The sequence below is a fragment of the Osmerus mordax genome, chromosome 1 (genome assembly GCF_038355195.1).
Source record: "Osmerus mordax isolate fOsmMor3 chromosome 1, fOsmMor3.pri, whole genome shotgun sequence".
NCBI classification, from domain to species: Eukaryota; Metazoa; Chordata; class Actinopteri; order Osmeriformes; family Osmeridae; genus Osmerus; species Osmerus mordax.
Genome location: NC_090050.1, coordinates 22,937,427 through 22,964,046, shown reverse-complemented (window position 1 = coordinate 22,964,046; position 26,620 = coordinate 22,937,427). Strand labels below are relative to the sequence as shown.

General features: G+C 50.8%; 1 protein-coding gene across 1 annotated transcript; it reads left to right on the top strand.

Moving 5' to 3' along the window:
• Positions 1-910: 910 nt before the first annotated feature.
• LOC136941877 (serine/threonine-protein kinase WNK2-like) lies at positions 911-26,183 on the top strand. The gene is given in 31 exon segments (XM_067234558.1): positions 911-1,573; positions 6,507-6,679; positions 6,930-7,150; positions 7,706-7,863; positions 8,708-8,796; positions 9,673-9,892; positions 10,622-10,877; positions 11,287-11,486; positions 11,520-11,630; positions 11,906-12,667; positions 15,688-15,750; positions 16,139-16,355; positions 16,524-16,714; positions 16,912-16,961; positions 17,270-17,432; positions 17,857-17,973; positions 18,578-18,748; positions 18,963-19,005; positions 19,860-20,035; positions 20,355-20,427; positions 20,430-20,558; positions 20,599-21,212; positions 21,607-21,664; positions 21,750-21,814; positions 22,149-22,750; positions 22,956-23,212; positions 23,318-23,539; positions 24,118-24,216; positions 25,137-25,181; positions 25,386-25,711; positions 25,905-26,183. Coding segments are annotated over 31 exon segments (6,813 nt in total).
• The last annotated feature ends 437 nt before the right edge of the window (positions 26,184-26,620 follow it).

Genomic DNA, 26,620 nt, shown 5'->3' with positions numbered 1-26,620 from the left:
GAATGGTCCATAACAACCCGTGTCACGGAGGCTGAGGGTACCGCCTAAAAACGTATGCATTTATTGGATACGTGTTGTTGCTAGGGGCGTGGTTATGTACCTTAAAATGGACCATCACTTTTTTCATTTCTGGAATAAGTTAAATTTGAGAAAGACAACGCTCAAGTAGCCTGTCTTCCGCGGATGTCGAGATGCATAGGGCACGTACAAAAACTGCGCTGCACTGATCTGATCAACGCTTTCTCCTTCTCTGCTCATCTGTCGGACAGGGCTCAGCAGAGAAAGTGCACTCCTTTGACGGCCTGCTTAGTTAAAGGACGATACTGCGATGTCATGCCTCGCAGAGTTAAATCCATCTCTTTTGTCGAAATATCACAAAGAAGTGTCTGGCTATTGCTTGGTGATACCTAACCGGTGAGATGATCGACTGTAATTAACATCGGATTACAGCTGCGCATTTGACAGATTCTTGATCAGTGTTGAAGGATTAGAGAAGGCAATAACTATCCGGAAACGACAACCGTGTGTTCGTATTCTCTAGGCAGCCACGCTTAGCTTCCTAAATTGCCAACGTCAATTTTAGATTGACATTAAATACAATGGACTAGTCTTTGAAACTGATTTGAGATTAAGCTGCAGTGACATTGTAATTGCCTTAGTCCAGTTCAACCTTGGTGGTTAGAATTGCGCATTGAAAGAGGCAGAGTAAATATTTGTTTCAGTCATTTTGACATTCATTCAGAAATATGTTATAGATAATGAATGGAAGATCCGTCTTTGAACAATCCCCATGCTGGATAACTGCGTCAGTGCATATGAGTGTTGCAGGTAGGCTAAGCGCGCTCCCACTGGTGGGAAAGGACCATGTTGAACGTCGTCTCTGAATGTCACCGGTAAGTGCTTACTGGGTATGGATTCAGGGGACGACACTAACTCCGATTCGGCGCAGGGAGCTACATTCTCATCGGTGCCCAATTTAGACTCCGGCAGAAATACGAACATTCATATTTATGAGAATGGGGCAGACCGGAATATGGACAACATTGAGAATGCTTCGCTGCGGGGTGCAAGCGACCCCAGCGCTTATCCCTCTTCGGATTACCGGGGCATGGTCCGCCAGAGGTTCATTCGCCGAAATTTGTGGTTTTCTGACACAGATGACCAAGTCCTCGATTCACCAGAATGTGTCAACAGCAATCCAGTGTTCAGCATACACTTGCGTACCATCGTGGACCGAACTCGAACCAGGGCACTCGGTCCACGCGTGGGCTTACAGCAGATCTCAAGCTCCGAGAGTCATGTGGAACAAAAGGACAGTGCCACGGAAAGTGCGAACGCGGACGAGGAGAAAGAGAGGAGCGAGACCGATCAGAAGTCAGCTTCGGCCTCTGATATCACCGGTAAAGCGGGCAGCGATGAGAACGAGGAGGATGCCGGGATAAAGGCTGTGTCCACCTCACCCGGGGGGCGCTTTCTGAAGTTCGACATTGAGCTCGGCAGAGGGTCTTTCAAGACGGTTTATAAAGGCCTTGACACTGACACCTGGGTTGAAGTAGCCTGGTGTGAACTTCAGGTAAGAAACTGGAAAACTACAGTTCCCTTTAAACCTCACGAGATTTAAAATAATCCAAATCAGTTTGGGATTTATTGTTGTTCAATAGAATGTTATCATTCTATCTATCATTATGCCTCTAGACTTGGTCTTTTTCAGTTTGGGATATTTTAGTTTCATGCATTTATTAGTAAATTCCTTAAGGGATAGGTTTAGAACAATCCTCTGTTCCTGTGATGTGTTTAGAATGCGAGACACTAGTGATGATTGGGTTGCCAGGTTTATGCTGCTCACAGCCTGGAACCCACACTCTGTGGATCTCCTTGTCTTGTAGCTACGCTGGGAGCCAGATTCCCTCGAGATCACCCTGAGTTCAGTTGAGGACAGACACAGAAATCTTTTTTTTGGTTTTCATCAGTGGGGTTCAATTTCAGTGGCCGTAAAATGTGCCAGGACCTATCAAGGTCAACTTCAAGAAGCAGTCACAAACCTAGGGCTTGATTCATATGATACTATTTCATCACATCACTTAAAATTACATGTGGATCATGTCCAACCACTTTTTCCCTCTCCTCCCCTGACCGTCAGTAAGCTACATGTGTTCGTTAATGTACAGTCCAGCTGTCCTCTGCTGGTCTTATACGATTTTAGAATCCAATCTACTCCTCATCCGAAGAGCAGCAGGATCACTTGAATGTGAATGTCTGTTGCTCTGTGTTGTACTAGGAAGGCTGATACTGGTGTGTTTATATTGACAGGCATTTTGAAGGACGACTTTGTCCTTTACCAACAGGCAAGTGGAGGCTAAGGAGGTGGGGTCCTCAGCTGGTGGGTCCTGAGCATTTGTTGGGCCAACAGTCCCAAGCTTGTTTGCGGTGGGGAAGTGGGAATAGGGGCTGCATGAGCAGGTTGTCTCAAAGAGGAGTACTGGGACTGTTTATTCCTTGCTTTGCCCTGTAAGATGACAACTTCCCCCTTCCCACAGCACCTCCATTTATATTTAGTCATTTAGCAGATGCTCTTATCCAGAGCGAATTACAGTAAGTACAGGGACATTCCCCCCCGAGGCAAGTAGGGTGAAGTGCCTTGCCCATGGGCACAACATTTCGCACGACCAGAATCGAACCGGCAACCTTCTGATTAATAGCCCGATTCCCTAACCGCTCAGCCATCTGACCCCCCTCCGTGGGCTAGTGTTGAACCAACCCTACCCATCATGCCAGTTCTCCAGAAGTTACATTCACGTTAGCCATTCCGGGGTGGGAAGGCATCGCAGAGCTCCGTAAGAGCATCGACTGAATCGCGCCCCTCACTGCAGCAAGGGTCGTTTAATTCAGTGGTGTCCTGTGTAGACTTTTTTAACACCTGGGATGTACTTGGGCGAGGTTGGCACAAAGATAAAGGTTGGCACTGGAGGCGAAGATGTTGTCTGGGCAGCAGTGTGTGTTCCTGTCTACAGTGACTTTTACATTCACTTTCCCTTAAAAACACATTTCAACAGAGATGGATTGTGTTTGTTAATAAACCAAGCACATTTATTTCCCTTTAACACATGAAAGATGGTGCCGTTGTGGCCCATAAATGTGGCACCAGCATTGATGAAACAGCTGGTCTATAACCCATCACATTCAGCACACTGACAGTAAAACATTATTATATATAAAATATTATATATATAAATATGATACACCTGATTTTGGACGAGGTCCATGTGCAGTCATTGGGAAGCTTCTGTAATGCTGCATAGAGCGTTTTGGGGTGTGGACTAAAGGTGCTGTGAGAGGATTTAGGTGTCAGGGTAGATGTAGGTGAGAGAGAGACTACTCGCTCATGGCTTAGAGAATACCCTAATCTCTGTTTGAATATGGTAATCTACGATTAATGTCCTTGCCATGCTGTACATGTGAAATGCAGACTGGTGTATAGCCTGGTTTGTTAACAGGCTACAGACAAAGTCTTTCGATATAGTTATATAGTACATCGTATTAGTATAATAATAATAACAATAGCAATGCAGATAAGATTATTTGAAAATAACTAACTATAAAATATGTTTCATGCAATTGAAAGTAGAAGCTTGGTAAAATGCCTACATCTCCATGGAAACAGTCCCCCTGGGCTGTCTGCTCCTGACAGGAGCATGAGACAGCATTGCAGTGTTTAAGGTTTAAGGAGCTTAAAGGGGTCTTCTTGAAATGTAAGCATACCTACATGTGTCTTAGTTGGACCAAGGGAAGTTTGAGTGTGTGTGTGTGTGTGGGGGGGGGGGGGGGGGGGGGGGGGGGGGGTTGTGTAGGGAATACAGTGGCACAGACGAAGTGGTGATTCAGCAGATTTTCCCTCCAATGAGACAGACTCCCCTTCTTCGTCTGTGCTTTGTGTCTGTGCACTCACAGATAAACTGGGTTTCTGGAGCTGTGATTAGTGTGTGTGTTTGTGTGATGCTATATTCAGGCAGGCTACTTGACATCAGCTTATATATTAACAATCTGCCCTACAATATCATTTCCAGAATGTGTCCTAAATCTCCTCCTCTACCCCGTTTCAGTGAGTTTTCCATCCCCCTGTGTTCTCTCCCAGACTCCCAGACTGGACTGGAGACAGTCTCAGAGGAGCGCAGGGTGATGCAACATGATTCAGTGAAAACACAGTTACACTGACTGGATCCAGCTCTCCTCCACAGGTCTCCAAGTCATGTGGACAGGCTGCGGTTGCCAGGCTGACAGTACAGAACACGCCTGTGTCGTCACGGTGCAGATCTGTCCGGAGAGTTCAGCTCGCTGACGCAAGGTTCCCTTCTGCAGAGGGAGGGGGGGGGGGGGGAGTGGGAGAGCGAGGTGGGAGAGAGTGAGTGAGAGAGGTAGGAAAAGAGCAGGGGCAGGTGAGAGAGCGGTTCATCTGAGGACAAGAATGAGGAAGAGATCGTCTTGGTGTTTCCTGCAACTCATGCCGTCAAGACAGAGCTTTGCAATTTTTTTTGACTACGATGCAACCTTCCGGTATTAGCATAAATGCTAACAGTTACATTTACCATTTCATTTGTCAAAGCCCTCTCCTAAAGCAAGATGCTGTGTGTGCCACACCCTTCTTCAACCGGAAACCTTATACACCCTGAGACCCATTCCTTTGTCATCGTATGACCCCGGTAGAATAGGATGCTGAAAGATCAGTGTGTTGTATAGTAACAGAAGAGGAGTTAGCATCTGCCCATTATGTCTGTCATGTAAGAGATAGGTTTGGGAGGTAACAATAGGATTGTATGGATGAAATAGGATTCTGCTGCATCATTGAATAATCCATGGTTGCCCATGAACCTCACAGTGTGTTTTTGTCAGGATGGATCTGTAATACTATACACACACTTTCCTTTTCCCAGAAGAATACATGGGGGGGGGGGGGGGGTGTGAGTGTGTGTGTGTGTGTACGGTGTGGGTATTTCTCATGTGCATCCCATTCTATCCCAGACCGCACATCTCATCTCATCACATCATCTTTATAGTAATTCAGACTGCAGACAAATTAATATAGACACTGTGATTAGGTTTTACTGGTGATTTGAGTGAATTTCTGTATGTGTTAGGCCAGGTGTGTTGGAAAAAGATCCAGAGTAATATAGAGAGTCACGGGGTGACTTAGCAGGTCAGGGGGTGACATAGTGAGTCAGGGGATGACATAGTGAGTAAGGGTGTGACATAGTGAGTCAGAGCTGACGTAGTGAGTCATGGGGGACATAGTGAGTCAGAGCTGACGTAGTGAGTCAGGGGGTGACATAGTGAGTCAGACCTGATGTACTGAGTTATGGGGGACATAGTGAGTCAGAGCTGACGTAGTGAGTCAGGGGGTGATATAGTGAGTCAGACCTGATGTAGTGAGTCAGGGGGTGACATAGTGAGTCAGAGCTGATGTACTGAGTCATGGGGGACATAGTGAGTCAGAGCTGACGTGGTGAGTCAGGGGGTGATATAGTGAGTCAGACCTGATTTAGTGAGTCAGGGGGTGACATAGTGAGTCAGAGCTGACGTAGTGAGTCAGGGGGTGACATAGTGAGTCAGAGCTGACGTAGTGAGTCAGGGGGTGACATAGTGAGTCGGGGTGACATAGTGAGTCAGGGGGTGACAGTGAGTCAGAGCTGACTTAATGAGTCATGGGGGACATAGTGAATCAGGGGGTGACATAGTGAGTCAGGGGGTGACATGGTGAGTCAGGGGTTGATATAGAAGGTCAGCAATTTATCTGATTCCTGTTGTCATTCAGTTGGACAGTGTGTGAGGTCTCCCTTCACATTGATTGGACAGGTTTGGAAAGGGGAGGATTGTCACTGTCAGCTGTTTTACTATTTATACAACAGTTAAGGAACGATGAGGGCCAAAACATCGATCCAGGGTGAACTCAATCACCCCAAGGCCGGAGTCCAAAGACTTTAAAGTGTCTGTCCAGTGTGAGATACTGCAGCTTTGGAATTTGTCCTCAAACACCGTTGGAAAGACACCTGTATCTGCTCACTGCGACAAAACCCAGCTGAAGTCTTCTGACTTTCAGTTCTGATGTCCATTTCTGATGTCAGAACCATACGTTCATGTCTGACGTTGTCACATTGTTTGAGTGTCAGATTGAGGTTAAGCCCTGAGAGCTTTTATTGAGAGAACGAATCCTGCCCTTATGCCCTTGTCGACTCAAAATACCACGCTTGTGTTCAGGTGCAACACAGGGCCCCCTGTGTAAGACAGACTGTATAGCTCACTGTCAATCATTTCATACAGTGAAAAACTGAGCATTTAAACCTGAGAATATATTGCATGGTCATAGAACCTCAATCACAGTCTGGCATGCTGTTTGTGTTCTACTCTAAACTGTTTTTCTACACCAGGTTTGGGATCACCATTTCTAATTTGAGCTATTTAAGTGTAAATTTACAAACAGCTGACCCTTCAACCGCTGTCCTTGCTGTCATCAGGAGCGCAAGCTGTCCAAAATGGAGAGGCAGCGCTTTAAGGAGGAGGCAGAGATGCTGAAAGCTCTCCAGCACCCCAACATTGTGCGTTTCTACGACTTCTGGGAGTCGCCAGTGAAAGGCAAGAAGTGTATCGTCCTGGTGACCGAGCTCATGACCTCAGGGACACTCAAAACGTAAGGAACATCGGGACAGGAGGAACGGTTCTGTCACGGAAATATAACCCCTGTTGCACGTGTCCAGTAAAATACAGACCGCTCCTTATTGGAACTAACCACTGTAATACTGCTAGAACTGTGCACTTTTTAGATTATGTACTGCGCTGACTATATGCACTTTAATCACTAACCTATGGACAGAGAGACAGATTTTCTTTACGTGCCACAAGGATGGTGATGATGACAGACACTGCTTCTAACCTTGTAGGTACCTGAAGCGCTTCAAGGTGATGAAGCCCAAGGTTCTGAGGAGCTGGTGTCGTCAGATCCTGAAAGGTCTCCACTTCCTGCACACCAGGGGACCACCCATCATCCACCGAGACCTCAAGTGCGACAACATCTTCATCACCGGCCCCACCGGCTCCGTCAAGATCGGAGACCTGGGATTGGCCACGCTCAAGAGAGCCTCCTTCGCCAAGAGTGTCATTGGTTGGTTGAGTTTTCTTATCCTTCCCTTGCCAAGGTTTGTCAGTGTGTTGACTGTAAATAATTTACAGTATAGGTCAGTTTTCAGTGACGTTGTGCACTGTGAATTATGGCAACAGATTTACTATGTTGTTGCCCCTACGGATATGTTTCTGAGCATATTGATCCTGTCAGTGGAATAGACTGGTCTTTGCACATGCATGGGCATTTGCTTGTGTGTATGTGTGTGCTTGCGTATGTTTGAATCCACGTTTAAATGATTGTATATTAAAATAAGAATGAACTCCTCTCTGGTCATTTATTTATGTATTAGTGATAATTATGCATGTAATTATGTGTTCTGCATTGTCTCTGACAAACATTCACAACCATAACAATATGTGTAGATGTGTTGCATAAAAGGCAATTTCCAGCCAATAAGATCATTTGCAACCCCAGTCCCTTGACAGGCCTTTTTAAAAAGAGAATCCAAATTTGTTTTTTTTTCATTCCATTGTTCATTTCCTCTTCAGGCCCTTGAATGAACTCACTCTCTATCTCTCGGACTTCGTTTCCCAGGTACCCCGGAGTTCATGGCTCCGGAGATGTACGAGGAGCACTACGACGAGGCTGTGGACGTGTACGCCTTCGGGATGTGCATGTTGGAGATGGCCACCTCAGAATACCCCTACTCCGAGTGCCAGAACGCCGCCCAGATCTACCGCAAAGTCACCAGCGTAAGTCCACCTGTGATCGTTTCACTCACGCTGTTATCCTCATTTATGTTTACTTTCTAAGGGCGACATCAAATAAAAAGCAATTGGTACCCACTGTGGTTTGAGCTTTTATGACACCATCTAAACCACCAAATTTGACTATGAAATACCACCATCTATAGAGTCGTCATAAAACATCAAAACCCTCTATATAAAACAAACAAGTACAGTCTAACACTGCCAGAAGGTAATGCTACAGTAACAATTTGTAAGTTGTAGTGTCGTTGATTGTATAAAGTGTGGACAGACACCGGCCAGTTTGTATCCGTCTGGAGCAGATAACAAGACAACGTTTGTTGCTAATGGCCCAGGGGAGTCAGGTGGCTGAGCGGTCAGGGAATCGGGCTAGTAATCAGAAGGTTGCCGGTTCTATTCCTGGCTGTTCAAAATGACACTGTGTCCTTGGGCAAGGCACTTCACCCTACTTGCCTCGGGGGGAATGTCCCTGTACTTACTATAAGGCGCTCTGGATAAGAGCGTCTGCTAAATGACTAAATGTAATGGCGTGTGCCAAACACTCCAGCAGTCCCTTCAGGCCCCAGGCTGTGTGTGTGTCACTGTCCCTTCAGGCCCCAGGCTGTGTGTGTGTCACTGTCCCTTCAGGCCCCAGGCTGTGTGTGTGTCACTGTCCCTTCAGGCCCCAGGCTGTGTGTGTGTCACTGTCCCTTCAGGCCCCAGGCTGTGTGTGTGTCACTGTCCCTTCGTGCTCCTTCCCTGTCTATGTCTGTGTGGGGGAATGTGTGACACACCTTTGGCGCGACCATACCTTGACGCCTCATCTGCTTTGCCTCCCTTCCCCCTCCAGGGGGTGAAACCAGCCAGCTATGGGAAGGTCAGCGACCCAGAGATCAAGGAGATCATTGGGGAGTGTATCTGCAACCGGCGGGAGGAGAGGTGAGAGTGGAACACTCTAGGGAGTCAGGTGGCTGAGCGGTGAGGGAGTCGGGCTAGTAATCTGAAGGTTGCCAGTTCGATTCCCTGGCCGAGTCAAATGACGTTGTGTCCTTGGGCAAGGCACTTCACCCTACTTGCCTCGGGGGGAATGTCCCTGTACTTACTGTAAGTCGCTCTGGATAAGAGCGTCTGCTAAATGACTAAATGTAAATGGAACAGACAATGTCTCTGTCTGAGACGGTTAACCCTTGTGTTATCTTCGGGTCATTCTGACCCATCAGTCATTGTGACCCACCGTCGTATTGCGACAGATTTACCAAAGACAAAGTGAAGCATTTTCTTTTAACAGCTAGGCTGTCTCAGACCCCCCACATTGCAAAGGTTAAAAGAAAATTATTTTTATTTGTTTTTGTATTGGGTAAAATTGGGTAAACACAACGATGGTTCGTTATGAACCTTTGGGTCATGTGACCCGAAGGCAGCACGATGGTTAATACATCTTCACTGGTATATATTCTTTTCAGATAGTAAAGAAGTGCCTTTAAAAGACGCCTCAGAAGTGATTTAATCTTTCAGTTCAGCTCCTCTGCCCACATCTGGCTGGCAAAGTTGCTGTGATAAAAACACTTACTAACATACAGTTTTCGCCCCGTATTGGTTCAACGGCTCAGAATGTTTTGTCTGTGTACTGGGTAGAATACCTCCTTCGATCTCAGAGAGATTCCATCCACCTCATCTATCTTCCAGTGAAGCTTCAGCGTGCTCGAGTCACTCTGCTTTTTTGACTCTTTCCCGTGTTTTGTGTCCCCACCTCACCTTTGTCTTTGTCCCCCTCCCTCTCCTGTCTGTCTCTGTACGCCCACAACCCTGCTCCAGGTACTCCATCAAGGAACTCCTGAACCACGCCTTCTTCGCCGAGGACACGGGCGTGAGGGTGGAGCTGGCGGAGGAGGACGACGGGCAGAAGGCGTGCATCGCCCTGAAGCTGTGGGTGGAGGACCCCAAGAAGCTGAAGGGGAAGTACAAGGACAGCGGAGTCATCGAGTTCACCTTTGACCTGGAGAAGGAGACCCCGGAGGGCGTGGCCCAGGAAATGGCAAGTGGTTGTTTAGTGCAATGAGTAACACGAAGAACGGGATCGATAGTCAGTCAGTCAGTTTCCCTTAACGCACGCCGGAGCTTTGTCACATACTTAAAAGCCCCGTCAATAAATAATACTGACGTTTTAAAACCCGGCTGGACTTGGCTTAATGGGAATTGTTTTACATTCCGACATTTTCCAACCATTCAAATGACTACTGATCAATTCCAATTGATTTTAAACCCACCATTCGATGAGATGTTTTAAGAGTATAGATGAGAGCACCTACTCCTGAAAAACATCCAGTCATAGATGCGCTGCCTTGCATGTCTCTGTGGTGGTATCAGATTATAATTATTTAGCATTATACACATTAAGAAAAGATATGGAGATGTTCCTATATAGGAATATATTTTACTAAGTGTATTTGTAAAATATATACAAATATAATTAAAATTATAGAGACCTCCAAGGCCTTTCACCCTAATCCACGTAACAGTCTATTTCCTGTCTCCCCAGACACATTTACATTACATTTAGTCAACGCTCTTATCCAGAGAGACTTACAGTAAGTACAGGGACATTCTGCCGAGCCAAGTAGGGTGAAGTGCCTTGCCCAAGGACACAACGTCATTTGGCACAGCCGGGAATCGAACTGGCAACCTTCAGATTACTAGCCTGATTCCCTAACCGCTCAGCCACCTGACACCTAACAGTCCATTTCCTGTCTCCTGTCTTGGCTAGGTGGAGTCAGGATTCTTCCTGGACAGCGATATGAAGATCCTAGGGAAGTCCATACGGGACCGTGTGGCCCTCATCAAGTGGAGGAGGGAGCGGAGAGTCCCGGGGAAGAGCTCCAGTACCGAGCAGAACCTGCTGCAGGTTCCCACGGCAGGCCTGCCCAAGGCTGCTCCTCTGGGCCTGGTGGAGCCGGAGGAACCGGAGGCCGACCAGTGCACCTTGATCTGCCCTGTGCCCGCCCAGGCCTCATCTGCCACGTGTAAGAAACACACACACACACAAACACACACACACACAAACACACCCACACACACAAACACACACACACACAAACACAAACAAACACACACACAAACACACACACACACAAACACACACACACACACACACACTATGTAGAATGTTGACACCTACCAACCCTTTTGTGCCTTCACACACACACACACACACACACACACACACACACACACGAAATAAACGCTGCAGTGTGAATAACAGTGTGTTAGTCTAGCTCTGAGTCATCTCCCTACTTGTGAATTTCAAATGAGGCTCTCTAACCCCCCCCGCCTCTGCATTCTTCTCCTGCTATCCCATCATCTTTCTCTCCCTCCTTTCATCTCCATCCGGGGGAGATTAAACGTGTTCCCTCCTCTCCCCTGTTATTATAGCTGACAGTGGAGCAGATTCCACGGTGCTGCTGGATTCTTTGATCAGCCAGCACAGCGCCCCCTACCAGTCCCTGCCAGAGCCCATCTCCACGGTCCAGATGGTCTACAGCCCCCCTGCACAGCCCCACCCTGAGCTGCACCAGGGAGCCTACCCGCAGCCCACTGCACAACCCCCTCAAGACGACTATTCACAAGCTACAGTGTGCCTGCGCCAGGGAGCCTACCAGCAACAGGCCACTCAGCTGCACCAGGGGGCCTATCAACAACCTACCGCGCAGCTGCACCAGGGGGCCTATCAACAACCTACCGCGCAGCTGCACCAGGGGGCCTACCAGTCTCCACAGGTTAGTTCACATGCAAAAAACTGGCTTCAACTTCGCTCATCTCAGATCTCTTGAGAGGCACCCCTTCTTCTCATCCTCAACCCACCTGTTCTTGTTTTAAATGTACTGGCTCTGTATGGCACAGCACCCAAGAAACTACATATTCACGTGGGAATGATAGAATGAAGACTTTTTAAAGTTTTGTGTTTTTTTTCCCCAACTAAACGTGTGTTTTCCTTTCTGTCGGGGTCGTATCATCGTAGCAGCGCCACTCCAGTGAGCCCTTTTCCTCGCAGGATGCCCCCCTCCTTCCAGACAGCAGGATGTGTCTGGGTGCCAACATGTGCATGAGACGTGGCAGTACCTCACTAATTGAGATGTTGCGTTGTAGGGCCAACTCCCTCCCTAAGACTCTAGCTGCCCCCCACTCCTCTTTGGGTCCCCACCGGAACCTAGGGCTCCCCCCCGAGGTGTTGGACCTGGGGCAGAAAGCCCACGACCACCCCCACAACCCCTCCGCACTGCCTCCACACCTCTCCTGCCATCTTCATCACCTCTGTCATCATCACCCCCACCCGTGGTCCTACTGTGACTCGGCCAATCAGCTGCATTCGGCCATCCAGCTGCTGTCTCAGCAGCAGCAGCACCCTCCAGAAGACCGCCCCGCCCCCTCGTACCGGTTGGCCCCGCCCTCCCCGATGAAAGCGAGGCCGCACGTCCCTTCATCCACCTCCCCGGGGGCCCCGCCCCCCGGACACCTGTCGCCGCTGGCGTCGCCGAGGGCCGTGTGTGAAGACGGAGACCTCACCCTGCTGAACCACTGCCTCCACCACATCGTCAGCGGGCGGAGCCGCTCCCTCACCTTGCCCTTCTGCCCCGCCCACAGCCCGGCCGTGAGCCCCGCCCTCAGCCCTACCATCAGCCCCCTCGTTAGCCCCACTCACAGACCGTCAAACCGCACCTTCTCATTGGCTGAGCACACAGCCCCACCCCCCAACCATTCACCGTACCAGGAAATGACCCTTCTCGTACGGACTCATGACAGCGAGGGCCGGCCGGTAGGTCGAACAGTAGGGGCTTCGCCATGGCCAGTGGCTGCAGTATCAGCAGCCAACCTGTAGGGGTCAGTCCTTCCTGGCTCTGATAACTCCCATGCTTAGCTTTCCCCTCTCTTTCCAATTAACAGCTCGTTTGTCTCGGTTTCAATTCCGCAGTGGAGGATCCCCTTGATTGCTTTGGTGGGAGAGGTGATTGAAGGGGTTATAGGGCGGGTGTTGTGCAGGGCCTGGAACAGCAAGGCCCTGTAAGGCTGGTGGAGAGTGGAGGGAGGATGGATGGATGATGAAACAGCTTGCTTGACTACCCCGCTGTCCTGTGTTGCCTGCAGTTTTTCAGCAACAGCAGCAGTATTGTCATCACCATGCTTACAGTAGAATGACTCATTCCCTCTGTGTGTCCTCCCCTGAATGGTAATGCTCCTAATTTTCCATGGTGGTTGTCCTGGCTCATGCTCTCTTCATTTCATGAATTGTGTATGTGGAGCCTTGATTCTATTCTCGTCTATTTTATTCTATTACATTCTATTCTGTTTTTTTGTTGTTTCAATTTCAATTGTGATGAAACCGTGAGTCAAAGTGAATCTCAAGATGAAAACATCTCCTGGATTTGTGTGTGGTGTGTGTCTACCAGCCCAGTACAACGCAGGTCCAGCAGCGGGTCCCAGATAGCCTCAGCTCCTGCCACTCCAGGTCCTAGTGCCCACCATGTCAGAGCCAGCTTCCCGGACACGGCTCCCGCCACACACACAACTGATCTGGAGGTAGTGTGTTCAACCCATTAACGTACAGTGGGCTGTTTTGAACTGTGGGGCCGTTTGGAATTGAAGCGGTTACTGATGAGGTTATGATCCGGTTTATTCCTCCCTCCCCCCCCCCCCCCCTTCCTTGTGTGTGTTTAGTTCTCTCAGTACCAACTCTATCTTCACCCCACTGTCCTCCTGCCACAGGTACCCCCCCCTCCCCCCAACACCCCCCCCCCTCCCAACACCCCCCTCCCAAACCCCCCCCCCCACACACACACACACACACCGTCTCAAAACACAGACCCACCCAGGGTTCTTAGCTCACCTGCTTCTAACAAGACCCTAAATATAAGTATACTTGTGTGTGTTCTCTTTATGCAATGACGTGAGAGAAATTAAACGTTTATTTTATCAAATGAAACATTTTACGACATTTCAAAGAGATCTGCCTGTCGAGGAATTCAAGCGTGACTGTTGAGATTCTCCTGACTGCTGGTACCAGTTTGCTGACTGCTGTTCACACAGCGACTGTTTGTTGTTCTCTGTGCAGTATGTTCATTAGTCCTGGGTGGTGATGTGACACACACACACACACACGTAAACAAACCCATGCCGTTTTCCAAATAAACCAACCCCTGTGACAGCAGGAGAGTCCAAAGGTGAAAAGGAGAAATAGATTACGTTTGTCTACAGACAGAAATCCCGAATGTTCAACGATGTTGCTTACTCAGTCCGCTCCCTCATCCCCCCTCTCCTTCTGTCTCTCTTTATGTCCCTCGCTCCTACCCTCTCTCTCCCTCTGTCTCTCTCCCTCTGTCTCTCTCTCTCCCTCTGTCTCTCTCCTCTCTCTCTCTCTCTCTCTCTCTCTCTCTCTCTCTCTCTCTCTCTCTCTCTCTCTCCCTCTGCCTCTTTATGTCCCTTGCTCCTCTCCCTCCTCCCCCTCCCTCCCTCCCTCCCTCCCTCCCTCCCTCCCTCCCTCCCTCCCTCCCTCCCTCCCTCTCTCTCTCTCTCTCTCTCTCTCTCTCTCCCTCCCTCTCTCTCCCTCTGTCTCTCTCTCTCCCTCTCTCTCTCTCTCTCTCTCTCTCTCTCTCTCTCTCTCTCTCTCTCTCTCTCCCTCTCTCTCTCTCTCTCTCTCTCTCTTTTCTCTGACAGTTCCTGCCTGCTGCCGGCCAGCCTCTGTCTCAGCAGTCCTCTGATTTATCTACCAGCTGTCAATCAGCTCTGGAGGCCCTCCCCCTCCACAGCCACTGCAGATAAACACACAGGTGTGTGTCCAGGGAATAGCTACAGCAGCCGCTCTGCGAAAAACACACACACACTCACCCTACCAGAGAGGGGAAGTAACGAAGTACAAATACTTTGTTACTGTACTTAAGTAGATTTTTATATTATTAGTGCTTAATTCACTATTTATTTTTCTCATAACTTTAGTATTTTGTGGCATGATCAATAATGTTTATTGTCAGTGCGCACCTTTTATCGTTTCCTGGTATCATGCACAACAATTGTAAACTAGTCTACGAAGCTACCATGGAGCAAGGCAGAATGCAACAAGAAAAATATTTTGAACAAAAAGTTTCGAAAAGTTGAAAAGGTTTTTTGGAAAAAAGTTTTGAAAAAAAAGTTTCACAAGGTTTAAAAAATATTTTGGGAAAACAAACCTTCCCCCAAAAGCTTTGAAAGGTTGGGAATTTTTTTGTTGAAAAAAAGTTACAATAAAAATGTCTGCATCATTGATGAGTACTTGACGAGGACGATATTATACTCTACTGTACTCTATTGTACTCTGCTCTGCTTTAGTATACTCTGTTTTAGGCTTCTATGTTCTAGGCTTCTCTGTTCTCCTCTCCATTCACTGTGTGTGTGAAAAATCCTACTGTATGTCTCAGTTCTGTGGGTTGAGTCATTTCTCTCAGGTTTTTCTGTGAGCTACATCCTCGCTGGTACAAAAGTGGAAGCTGTCTTGTCTCTGTTTATTTTTTCCTTCTCCTTTCTTTCCTCCTAGTTCCTCTCATCGTACTCGGTTATGCCAGCGGGAGGCACTGAGCCCCTCCCCGTACCCCCCCGCCCCGCCCTCTCTAAACCCCAGGAGGGCCCATCCTTTGCCCTACCCCTCCTACTTACCTTTGCGCCCTCACTCGCCTCTACCACACACCCCTATCTCCACTCTGCTCTCCGCCGGCACCCCTCAGACCCCACTGTCTATCTCCCTCCTCGCTATGGCCACCCCCGCTAGGATGCCCCAGCTCCACCCCATGTCCCTCCCCACCCCCCCAGGCCCCCCAGGCTCACCCCGGTCCCCTTCCCGGGCCAGACTTGGCAGAGACACCTGTCCGCCAGGTGAATATTCAGTCACCTTCATGGCTAAAGCACCAGCCCCATATGCCTGTGCTGTCGTGGCCGGCTGCCCACAAACCAAGCCTAGACTGGGACTAAGAAAGCCTGCATTGACATGCTCTTCAGTGGACCAGGCTCAAGCTTTGTTTGGAAACCCTGCCCAAAGGGTGTTCAGAGTTTATACAGCATGTTGCTGCAATACAGAGCACATTGTACATTAAGACTCATGATAGTTATCCATTGAGTTTATGTTACTGTTCATTTGACCTATGTTATGTTGTGTGTTCGATGTTCATTTACATTTTTTGTATTTAATTGTGGATTTCATGTAGTGTCTGTGGAAGTGGGCAGTGGGTCCTGTAACACCTGTTGTTGTCTTGTCCTGGCCCAGGTTGGTGCCCCACTGGAGCCCCAAGGAGAAGCTCCGGTTCTGGCCATGGTCCACTCTGCACCCCCTGTGGTCCAGGCTTCATCCTGGAGGCCCGACGTGGAGCCAGCGAACACAGCAGACCGGACTGTCACTCAGAGTCCAGTCCCGGCCTCCTTAGCCTCAAGCACAGCCCCAGCCTCAGCACCAGCCTCATTTCCAACCTCAGCCCCAGCTCCAGGTCACGTTCCTGCTGTAGCTCCAGTATTAGTCCCAAAAACCACTGGAGGCCCAGATTCAGCCACAGCCCCAGCTTCAGTGCCAGCCTCGATTCCATCTTTAGTCCCAACCCCAATGCCAGGCCCAGCCCCTGCCCCAGCTTCAATCCCAGTGTCAGACCCAATTTCAGCCCCAGCCTCAGCCCCAGCCCCACCCTCAGCCCCAGCTTCAGCCCCAGCCCCAGCCTCAGCCCCAGGTCTGCACAACGTTGGCTTCCAGACAGCATCTCAGGTGCTGGGCTGCGCCAGCCTGGCAACGACTCAGCTAAACCTGGAGACTGCAAATACATCCTCCTCCTTTCAACCAGAACAGAGCCACGAGGTAAAGACGCCCAAACAAGCGTTCAAACACACTATCAAACCACCTCACACACGCCATTCGCACTCACCTCACCACCAACATGTTCCACAGGGTTCCACAGACCACCGCAGTATTTGTATCAATGCAGCAATAGTTTAATGCACAACCCTCCTCCTCGTAGCGTGTGTGTGTGAGACTGTCTGTTGTTCTGTCCCCAGGAGCTGCCTCAGGACAGGCCCACTGCCCTGCCCAGCTATGCCTACGACAGGTCAGCACCCTCCATGACCTCGCCTGAAACCTTCCTGACACTGACCCTCTGGCTTCCATTAGCACACAATCTGACAGACTCATAACAGATCTGGATTCTAAAATGTTTTGAGTCTCTGACCCTGTATGGTTGTGGAGAGGGTGTGGTGGGGGTTGGAGGGAAGAAATGTAGAAGAAATGTAGAAGAAATGTACCCAACATACAACCCAGGTGGAGGTGTTGTGTGTCTGTCTAGATGTTAAAGCTTACTATTCTCCATCTGTCTGCTGGTTTGATGACCTTCGACCCCCCCCTGTTCCCTGCCCCTAGTTTCAGCTCAGACGTGGCATCAGGGAAGGAGACGAGTGATGGGTATGACAGTTTTGCGAGTGCGGGGAAAGGCGAGGGGAAGCCCAGGAAACATCACCGCAAATCGTCCCGCACGCGCTCACGCCAGGAGAAGGCCAGCAAGCCCAAACTGAGCATGCTCAATGTAAGTCTGGCGATTCATGGGATTTCCCCCCTTTCCACAACTACACAGCTACAATCAGAACACTCAGCTACAATCAGAACACTCAGCTGTAATCAGAACACTCAGCTACAATCAGAACACTCAGCTACAATCAGAACACTCAGCTGTAATCAGAACACTCAGCTTCAATCAGAACACTCAGCTACAATCAGAATACTCAGCTACAATCAGAACACATCAGCTTCAGCTTCAGGAGGTGAGAAGAACACACGTGTGTTTCTAGAGACAAACGTGTGTTTCACGCACATGCGAAACGTGTGTTTCTAGATAAAACACTCTACACGTGTTTTATGTATTTTCTAAGTTTGCTAATTTCCCAAGGTTTTCTGTTCAAAGCTACGTTCACAACTCTAAATAAGTTCCTCTCTCTTCACATGGGTGACAGGTATGCAACACCGGGGACAAGATGGTGGAGTGTCAGCTGGAGACCCACAACCACAAAATGGTGACTTTCAAGTTCGACTTGGACGGAGACGCCCCTGAGGAGATCGCCACCTACATGGTAAGTTGGTCCATTAAACACAACACCCTTCGTGTCGTTAACCCTTGTGTTATCAGTCATTGTGACCCACCGTCGTATTGCAACAAATTTACCGCATACAATTTGTTTACATAAACGCTTACATATTTGTTTTTGTAAAATTGGGAAAACACAACGATGGTTCGTTATGAACAGCACAAGGGTTAACAAACATTACATTTACATTTAGTCATTTAGCAGACACTCTTATCCAGAGCTTACAGTAAGTACAGGGACATTCCCCCCGAGGCAAGTAGGGTGAAGTGCCTTGCCCAGGGACACAACGTCATTTATCATTGCCAGGAATCGAACCGGCAACCTTCTGAGTAATAGCCCGATTCCCTAACCGCTCAGCCATCTGAATCCTGATATTCAGCAATAACACAGCAATAACACACGACCACGAGTGCGATAGTAGGGGTAGGCGGCTAGGGTGAATCGAACCGGCAACCTTCTGAATAATAACCCAATTCTCTAACTGCTCAGCCATGTCACAGTGAAGTGTCTAAGATCAGTTGCCAATGATGTGTTATGTGGTTCCAAGCTGTGTGCTGTGTTTTCACCGTGTCATGCAACACTTGCACAGGTGGAGAATGGCTTCATCCTCCACATAGAGAAGGAGATCTTCATAGACCAGTTAAAGGACATTGTGGACAAGGCTGAAGACATGCTGAATGAGGACGGGGAGGGGGAGACGAGCTCAGCCCTGGGGGACAGTCCCCAGCTGGGGCACATCTCTGGGGGGTCACGAAGAGAGGTGAGGGGGGCAGGGTGGAGGGGGTCCAAATACACAGGTAAATGCATAAAATACACAGCTTGAACCCCTGTATAAAATTCACATAACTGAACACTTCAATCAGCTCTCGATACTTTGTTGACAGGCTATATACAGTACGACACAGCTAGAAGATGACAGTTGAGACAATGTTCCCATGGTGACTGTAACTGTTGGTCTGTCTACCTTTCTGTAGAGTCTAACACCTGGATCCTCTCAGCCTGTCTACCAGCAGAATGGTAATCCATCTCTCTCTCTCTCTCTCTCTCTCTCTCTCTCTCTCTCTCTCTCTCTCTCTCTCTCTCTCTCTCTCTCTCTCTCTCTCTCTCTCTCTCTCTCTCTCTCTCTCTCTCTCCATCTCTCTCCATCTTTCTCTGTCTCTCTCTTTCTCCATCTCTCTCCATATCTCTATCTCTCTCTCCATCTCTCTCTCTGTCTTTATCTCTCTGTCTTCACTCTGTTTGCTCTCCATAACTCTTTAGTCCAAGTGGAGGAGTGTGTGTTTGTGGGAGGTTTCATGAAATGGATGTGCAAGTTGTAGTTTCAAATCAACATGCTGCTGTGTGTCCACCTCCCCCACCTCCTCCACCTCCCCCACCTCCCCCACCTCCTCCACCTCCTCCACCTCCCCCACCTCCCCCACCTCCTCCACCTCCTCCACCTCCCCCACCTCCCTCCACCTCCCCCACCTCCCCCACCTCCTCCACCTCCCCCACCTCCTCCACCTCCCCCACCTCCCCCACCTCCTCCACCTCCCCCACCTCCTCCACCTCCCCCACCTCCTCCCCCACCTCCCCCCACCTCCTCCCCCACCTCCTCCCCCACCTCCTCCCCCACCTCCTCCCCCACCTCCTCCACCTCCTCCACCTCCCCCACCTCCTCCCCCACCTCCTCCCCCACCTCCCCCACCTCCTCCTCCACCTCCTCCCCCACCTCCTCCACCTCCCCCACCTCCTCCCCCCACCTCCTCCACCTCCCCCACCTCCTCCCCCACCTCCCCCCACCTCCTCCCCCACCTCCTCCCCCACCTCCTCCACCTCCTCCCCAACCTCCTCCACCTCCCCCCACCTCCCCCACCTCCTCCACCTCTCAGTCCTTCACACAGGGAAGAGGTGGTTCATCATCTGTCCCGTAGAGGAGAACACCACTTTAAGTCTGGAGACCTCTGACGGGACTACAAAAGCACAGGCCGACGGAACTACAACCGCACAGTCCCCTGGGAGTGCAGCCCCGGGCCAGCTTGCTGACAGTGGCGCTGCATGTCCTGCAGCAACCAAAGGTGACTTGAGTTTCTGGAATGTCTCTGTTTCAGCATAATCTCTAACAACCCCCTGGGAACCTGGGGCCAGTATGGGCCAGTGGCAACACAGTGCCCCTTAGTGGCAAATGTGTGAACAACACCGTTAAATGTTACACAGTATGAATGTACCCTTAAACTAGAGACCGTACAGGGGATATCTCGCCTTTCAAACAGCCTGGAAGATGCATTCACGGTTTACCATCAAAAAAACCCTGAAACAAAACTGTCAATTATTTTGCAAACAAGCTTATTAATTTCCACACCGTCCGTTTTTCTATAGGAGGTGAGAGGTCAAGAGGCGAGTCTTCATCGACTGTGTCCGGGGGCAGCGGGGGTTATGGCTACGACGTCTATAGCCTCTGCAGCCCCCGATCATGTCCAACATAGACCCCCTCTTCCTGGCCTCGTTGTCCCCCGCCCCGCCTCCAGAGAGGGGCCTCTGGCGGCCCCGGCCCAGCCCAGGACGCAGCCGTCACAGCCAGCCACAGCTCCGTCAGAACCCCACTCCCTCCGGAGCTCCCTGTCATCCGAGGACCCCCCAGGGGGCGCCCGGGGGCCGTCTCCCCCGTGCCCGCCCTGCCCCCGCCCCCCCCCACCGCCCGCCACATGGCCGAGATGACGAGCGTGGTGGAGGACGTGCCCTGCTGCCCGCTGGTCATGCCCCTTTCCCTCGACGTGAGCGGCGGTGCCCCGGCAGGGTCCCCCTTCACCCCCCTGCCCCCCCAGGACACCACAGTGCCCCGCGATGCCCCGCCTTCCTCCTATCCCCAAGGAGACCGTGCCCAGCAGACCCCCGTGGTGCTCCAGCAGCCCTTCGCCAGTGTGGGCGGAGCCAAGGCGCCCTCCTTGCCCCAGAGCCCCGCCCCCTCGCAGTCAGGGGCAGGGCCTGGGGAGTCTGACGGGGAGGGGAGGATGGGGCGGGGCAGCTTTGTGGACAGCACCATAAAGACCCTGGATGAGAAGCTGAGGAACCTGCTGTACCAGGAGTATGCCCCCATGTACCCCTCGGGCAGTGCCGCTGACACCCCCGGCTCTGGGACGGAGTACGTCCAGTCCCCCCCCGGGCCCGAGAGCGCTGCTGGGGGGTCGGGTAACAGCACCCCCGGACCCATGGGGGAGGGACGCTATCGTACAGGGGAACAACTGGTAAATACATCATGAATCTGTCTGTTTATCCATCTATCTGCCTGTCTATCTGCCTTTCTATCTGCCTGTCTATCTATCTGCCTGTCTATCTGTCTGTATGTCTGCCTGTCTATCTGCCTGTCTATCTGCCTGTCTATCTGCCTGTCTATCTACCTGTCTATCTGCCTGTCTATCTGCCTGTCTATCTGCCTGTCTATCTGCCTTTCTATCTGCCTGTATGTCTGCCTGTCTATCTGCCTGTCTATCTGCTTGTCTATCTGCCTGTCTATATTCCTGTATGTCTGCCTCTCTCTTTCTCTCCATCCATCTATCCATCCATCCACCTCATTCTAGTAATTTAGTCTGTCTGTCTTGTTTATCCTGTCCTGTCTGTCTCTCTCTTTCCCTCTCTCAGCCCCAGATCCCAGAAAGGATGGACAGTTTGAGCACGCTCAGTGATTCAGCCGTGAGTGGTACGTACGACAGGGTACAAACACGCAGGCCTGAGATGTCCAGTCTGACTGTGATGGTAACGTCTGTGTGCGTGTCTGCCCACAGCTTCCATGTCCAGACACGTGGTGCCCCACTCTGTGTCCTGCACAGGAACCAGGGGAAGGTTCAAGGTACTTTAAATCATGAATCAATCATGAGTCACTGTGGTAGTATTATGATTACACTTGCAACTGTTTCCGCAGCAGTTGAAATGAAATGAAGCCAAGCCTGTTGTCCCTGGAGGTGAATGTGACTGCAACACTGAATGTTTTAGACAATAAAAAGGCTTTTGAAACTGTTTCAGGACTTAATTAGATTTTTCATGTTGACGTGAGGTCAGATTTTACATGTCTAATTCGACCTTACGTTCCAAAACCAGTCACTGTTCACCACTCATGTATTTGAACCCTGTAATGAAACTCAGTGGTGCATCAGACATCAACACTGTGTGTGCTGTTTGTCCAGGTGGTGTCAGGCCAGGTGGACGTGGTCAGCAGAGGAGAGCTGAAAACGAGGAGCTGGACCGTCGCTGCGTCTCCCGCGCCCCCCGGTGGCCACGCCTCAGACTACACCCCGGGCCAGGTCGAGACCACGCCCTCCTGCACCACCATCGGCCGCTTCGCCGTGGTCAGCGCCGAGGATGACGTCACCCTCCGCCAGCGAAACAGCCGCTACTCCGCCCCGCCCGACTTCTACCTGGACACGCCCCCTCCCCTGGCCAAGCGCGGCTCGCTGCCTCGGGCCCAGACCTCCGGGTCAGTCCCCGTGGACGTCACCGTGCACGCACACGCACGCTTCCTGTCCTCCGACTCGGGGGCGGAGAGCAGCCCCGCCAAGATGGCACCGGCCACGCCCTCCCGCCACGCCCGCTCTGAGCGCAGGGGGAGTGACCTGATGAAGAGGGCGGTGGCCTTCCTGCGGCGCTCGGGGCGGAGCAGCAGCGTGCAGAGCTCTGATTCGCCGAGCCGGGCCGGGGGGGTGCAGGGCTCGGTCTGCGTGAGCAGCGATAACGACTCGGAGGTGGAAGACTCGGACATGAAGAGAGAACTGCAGAGACTCCGGGAGAAGTAAGATGGCCTGTCTGTTCGTAGATGTCTCTGTAGGAAAGATCTACACAGGGCCGTAGGTTTGTTTTCGAATATGGGTGGGATAGATTTTGGCGGATTGGTCGTTGTCAATTAAACCCACGCCCCCAGATTTCTGGTATTTATCCTGTTTCTGCTAACTCTAATCTCCTTCCATCCCCTTCTCATCCCTGGTCAACTCTCCCAGACACCTGAAAGAGATCTCAGAGCTGCAGGCCAACCAGAGAGACGAGGTCGAGCTGCTGTACCAGCGCCTGGGTAAAGCCCCTCCCCCAGGACTTGGCCTGTCACACACAGCGCCCCCTACAGGCAGGAGGAAGAGGCCCAGCAAGCACAAGTTGAAGGCAGGCAAGCTGCTCAGCCCTCTGGTGCAGCAGTTCAGGAACGCCAAGTCCAAGAGCAGCGATGCCAGCAAGACCAGTGAGTAGGAGGGCGACTCTGAACAGAACACAAACACATTTTTGCTAATCCTAATCCAAATTTCTGGTGCTTAAAAAGAGTTTAGGAATCTGAGGTATCTCTGTGTGTGTCCATGTGCAGACGAAGCCACCACAGTGAGCTTGAACGGTTCCCCGGCCAGAGCACCGGTCCTGGAGGGCAGCGGCTCGGTCTCGGGCCACCCTCAACCCTCCACCCCCCAGCCTCCACCCTCCACCCCCCAGCCCGTCCAGACCCAGCAGCCCTGCTCCCTCAAGGGCTCCCTCTCCTCAGACAACATCTACGCAGGGCTGCAGGGAGAGGGCACTGGTCCGCACGGCCCTCCCGTCCAAGGTGACCCCCTCAAGCGGACTGCAATTCCCAGCATGCAACAGACGAGAACTCGTCGCTAGTGTGTTACTTAGGATATGCAGACCTGTAGGTTCATTCAGGCCAACGATTGGTTAAAGATGATGTTCTATACTGAAGTTGATGAGATGTTTCTTCAGTTTTGGTAGTGTTGAGTCGGCTTTGAAGGGATAGTTGGTAAACACACCTTTTACTATCAAAGCCGCTTGGTGGCTTCACAATAAATCTTACAAAACAGTTCAAAGTCCCTTAATGAACTTCCCCAAGCCTTCTTTCTTACAGTAGAAATATGGCATCCTATGCTGGCCTGCGTCATGTTAATGTCTTTGACAGGGCTAGTCATGTTAATGTTTTTGACATGGCTAGTCATGTTAATATCTTTGACAGGGCTAGTCATGTTAATATCTTTGACATGGCTAGTCATGTTAATGTTTTTGACATGGCTATTCATGTTAATGTCTTTGACAGGGCTAGTCATGTAGGTTCCTAAACTCATGTGCTCTTCTTCACCCTGGTTGTTGTGTTTCTTCTCTCTCTCCTTTCCTCTCTGCCGCCACCCGCAGGCTGGCCTCCCTACCCTCACCCGTCTGAGAGGGTCACCTATAAGTCCAGTAGCAAGCCGCGCGCTAGATTCCTCAGTGGGCCTGTGTCTCTTTCCATCTGTTTGTACCTCCTCCTTTCCTCCATGGCCTCTCTCATTTTCGCTCTCTTTCTCTGTCGGATCCCCGCGCCTCTTTTATGTCCACCTCTATTCTGCATCTCATCTCTTGTTCTTCCCGTTACCCCCTCCTTGTATCTATCTTCCTCCACCTCACCCTCTCCTCTCCCCTCTCAGCTACGTGTCTGGTTCTGTGTTGGCATGATGGCGTGCACGGTCATGTGCTCTGGAAGCTTTGTGTGTCCTCGTCTACCATCCTGTCTGAGTCTGAGCTACTGACATGCAATGCTACACCTGTCCGTTCTGTTGAAAACACCCTGTGGTTCTGTGTGGGCTGGGAGCAGTTAGCTCTTCACTCACTCTCACTCACTCACTCACTCTCTCTCTGTCTCTCTTTGTCTCTCTCTGTCTCTCTGTCTCTGTCTCACTGTCTCTCTGTCTCTCTCTGTCTCTGTCTGTCTCTCTCTGTCTCTCTGTCTCTCTGTCTCTCTGTCTCTCTGTCTCTCTGTCTCTCTCTCTCTCTCTCTCTCTCTCTCTCTCTCTCTCTCTCTCTCTCTCTGTCTCTGTCTGTCTCTGTCTGTCTATGTCTGTCTGTCTGTCTGTCTCTGTCTGTCTGTCTGTCTCTCTCTCTCTCTCTCTCTCTCTCTCTCTCTCTCTCTCTCTCTCTCTCTCTCTCTCTCTGCCTCCCATCCTTTCCCCATCTCTCTCTCTGTCTTATCCTCCCACAGTCTTTTTCTCAGTCCTTTGCAGCTTTCCTTCGGTTTCTCTTCTGCTCCCCTCGCAGTTGCGTTGTGACTGTGTAAAGTGACAGCACGTCTTTTTGATTTGCCTCTGTTTGCTATGTGGTTCACTTCTGACGCTGCATCGCTGTTTTGACCCTTTTTTCTGATGTGAGAGGTACTAATTCAGTTTGTTGTCTCGTAGGGACAACCCTGAAGAGGCTTTGCCTGGGCAAAGAGCGCGGCAGTCGTAAGTGAAGAATGTATTTACTGTAATTGAATCTGTATCTCACGTGCCTAATACGCATCTCTTAGTGTGTTGACCAAAAAATCTCGCAAGTTTGACCTCATGATCATGGTTGGAAATATAATTTAATTGAGAATAAATAGATATTTGGAATTGAGTTTAATTTGAGTTTTAGTTACCTATTACTGGTGTGTGTGTGTGTCCTAGGTTCTGGAGCAGGACCCGGTGCGTCCAATCTGCCCCCGCAGCAGCAGGCAGCGAGCTCCACCCCCCCTCCTCACCGGCCAGTAGGGGGACTGGCACAAGCCCAGGCCAACAACAGCAACAACAAGACAGGCACCTACCCGGGCGCCTACCTGGGCCCCAGAGGGGGGTCCATGACGGAGGACCTCCACCGCCTGGTGGACGACTGGGCCCTGGAGGTGCTGGCGGCCAGCCGGCGTCCGCGTCTCGGCTCCCTCGGCCTCCGCAGGCAGGAGCGCCGGGACGAGGAGGCAGCCACCACCAGGAGCCGTCTAGCGAGCGTTCCCGCCGTTAGTACAACCGTTTTAGAAATACATCAACGGAGCGTGAGTGTGTGCGAGTGTGTGTTTGTGTGTTGACGGATGAGAAGTGTGTGAAGTCTATTTTTTTTTTTTTGTGTGTGTGGGGGGGGGGGGGGGCGGAATGGAATGGAATCCACGTTTTTTATATCTCACGTGACGGCTCAATCTTTTTTCTCCTCAGGCACCAGCCAGCACGGCTCGGGGCCGTACAGGCCCCCAGCTCCCCCTCTCCTGGCCCATGATTGACAGGCACCCGTCAGCGCTGTTGGGCGGCCCCTCAGCAGGCTTCGCTACGGGCTGCGCGAGGCCGGAACCTGAGGGGCTTCTTCCCACGCCCCTCTGGCCTGGCCTGCTCTCCCCCCTCTCCTCACGGGTCTTCACCTTCCCTGCCATGCCCCCTGCCTGGGGGGCACCTGCTCCCCCTTACGAGCCCCCGGACCCCAAAACCAGGACCATCTGACCCCCCCCCCCGCCCCCTCGTCCAGCCCCGCACCCCTCAAGCAGCGCCTATTTCAACCACATTACCAAAAAAAAGGAGCCCTTCTATAGCCCTTCTTCCTCCAGGCTGTACACAGTGCGCTAAAGATAAACATATTTAACCTGCAGCATGTTTGTACATAGGATGCCTATGTATATAGTCTAGTATAAGTTGTTTAGGGTCTTATGTTACATGAACCGTCGACAAACCTCATGTCATGAGCCACATGTATATAACATATTTACCAGTGTGAAAGCGCTTTGCGGTGTGTGATGACCCAGCTGTGCAGTAAATCTCGCAGCAAGTTTGAGAGTGCGTCGTCCATTCTCTTGGTTTGCGCACACTTATCTTTCTATGAACCGAGCTGTTTCTACATGCTTCATTCATACAGCAGGCTTATGTCCTTGCAGCAAAGCCCT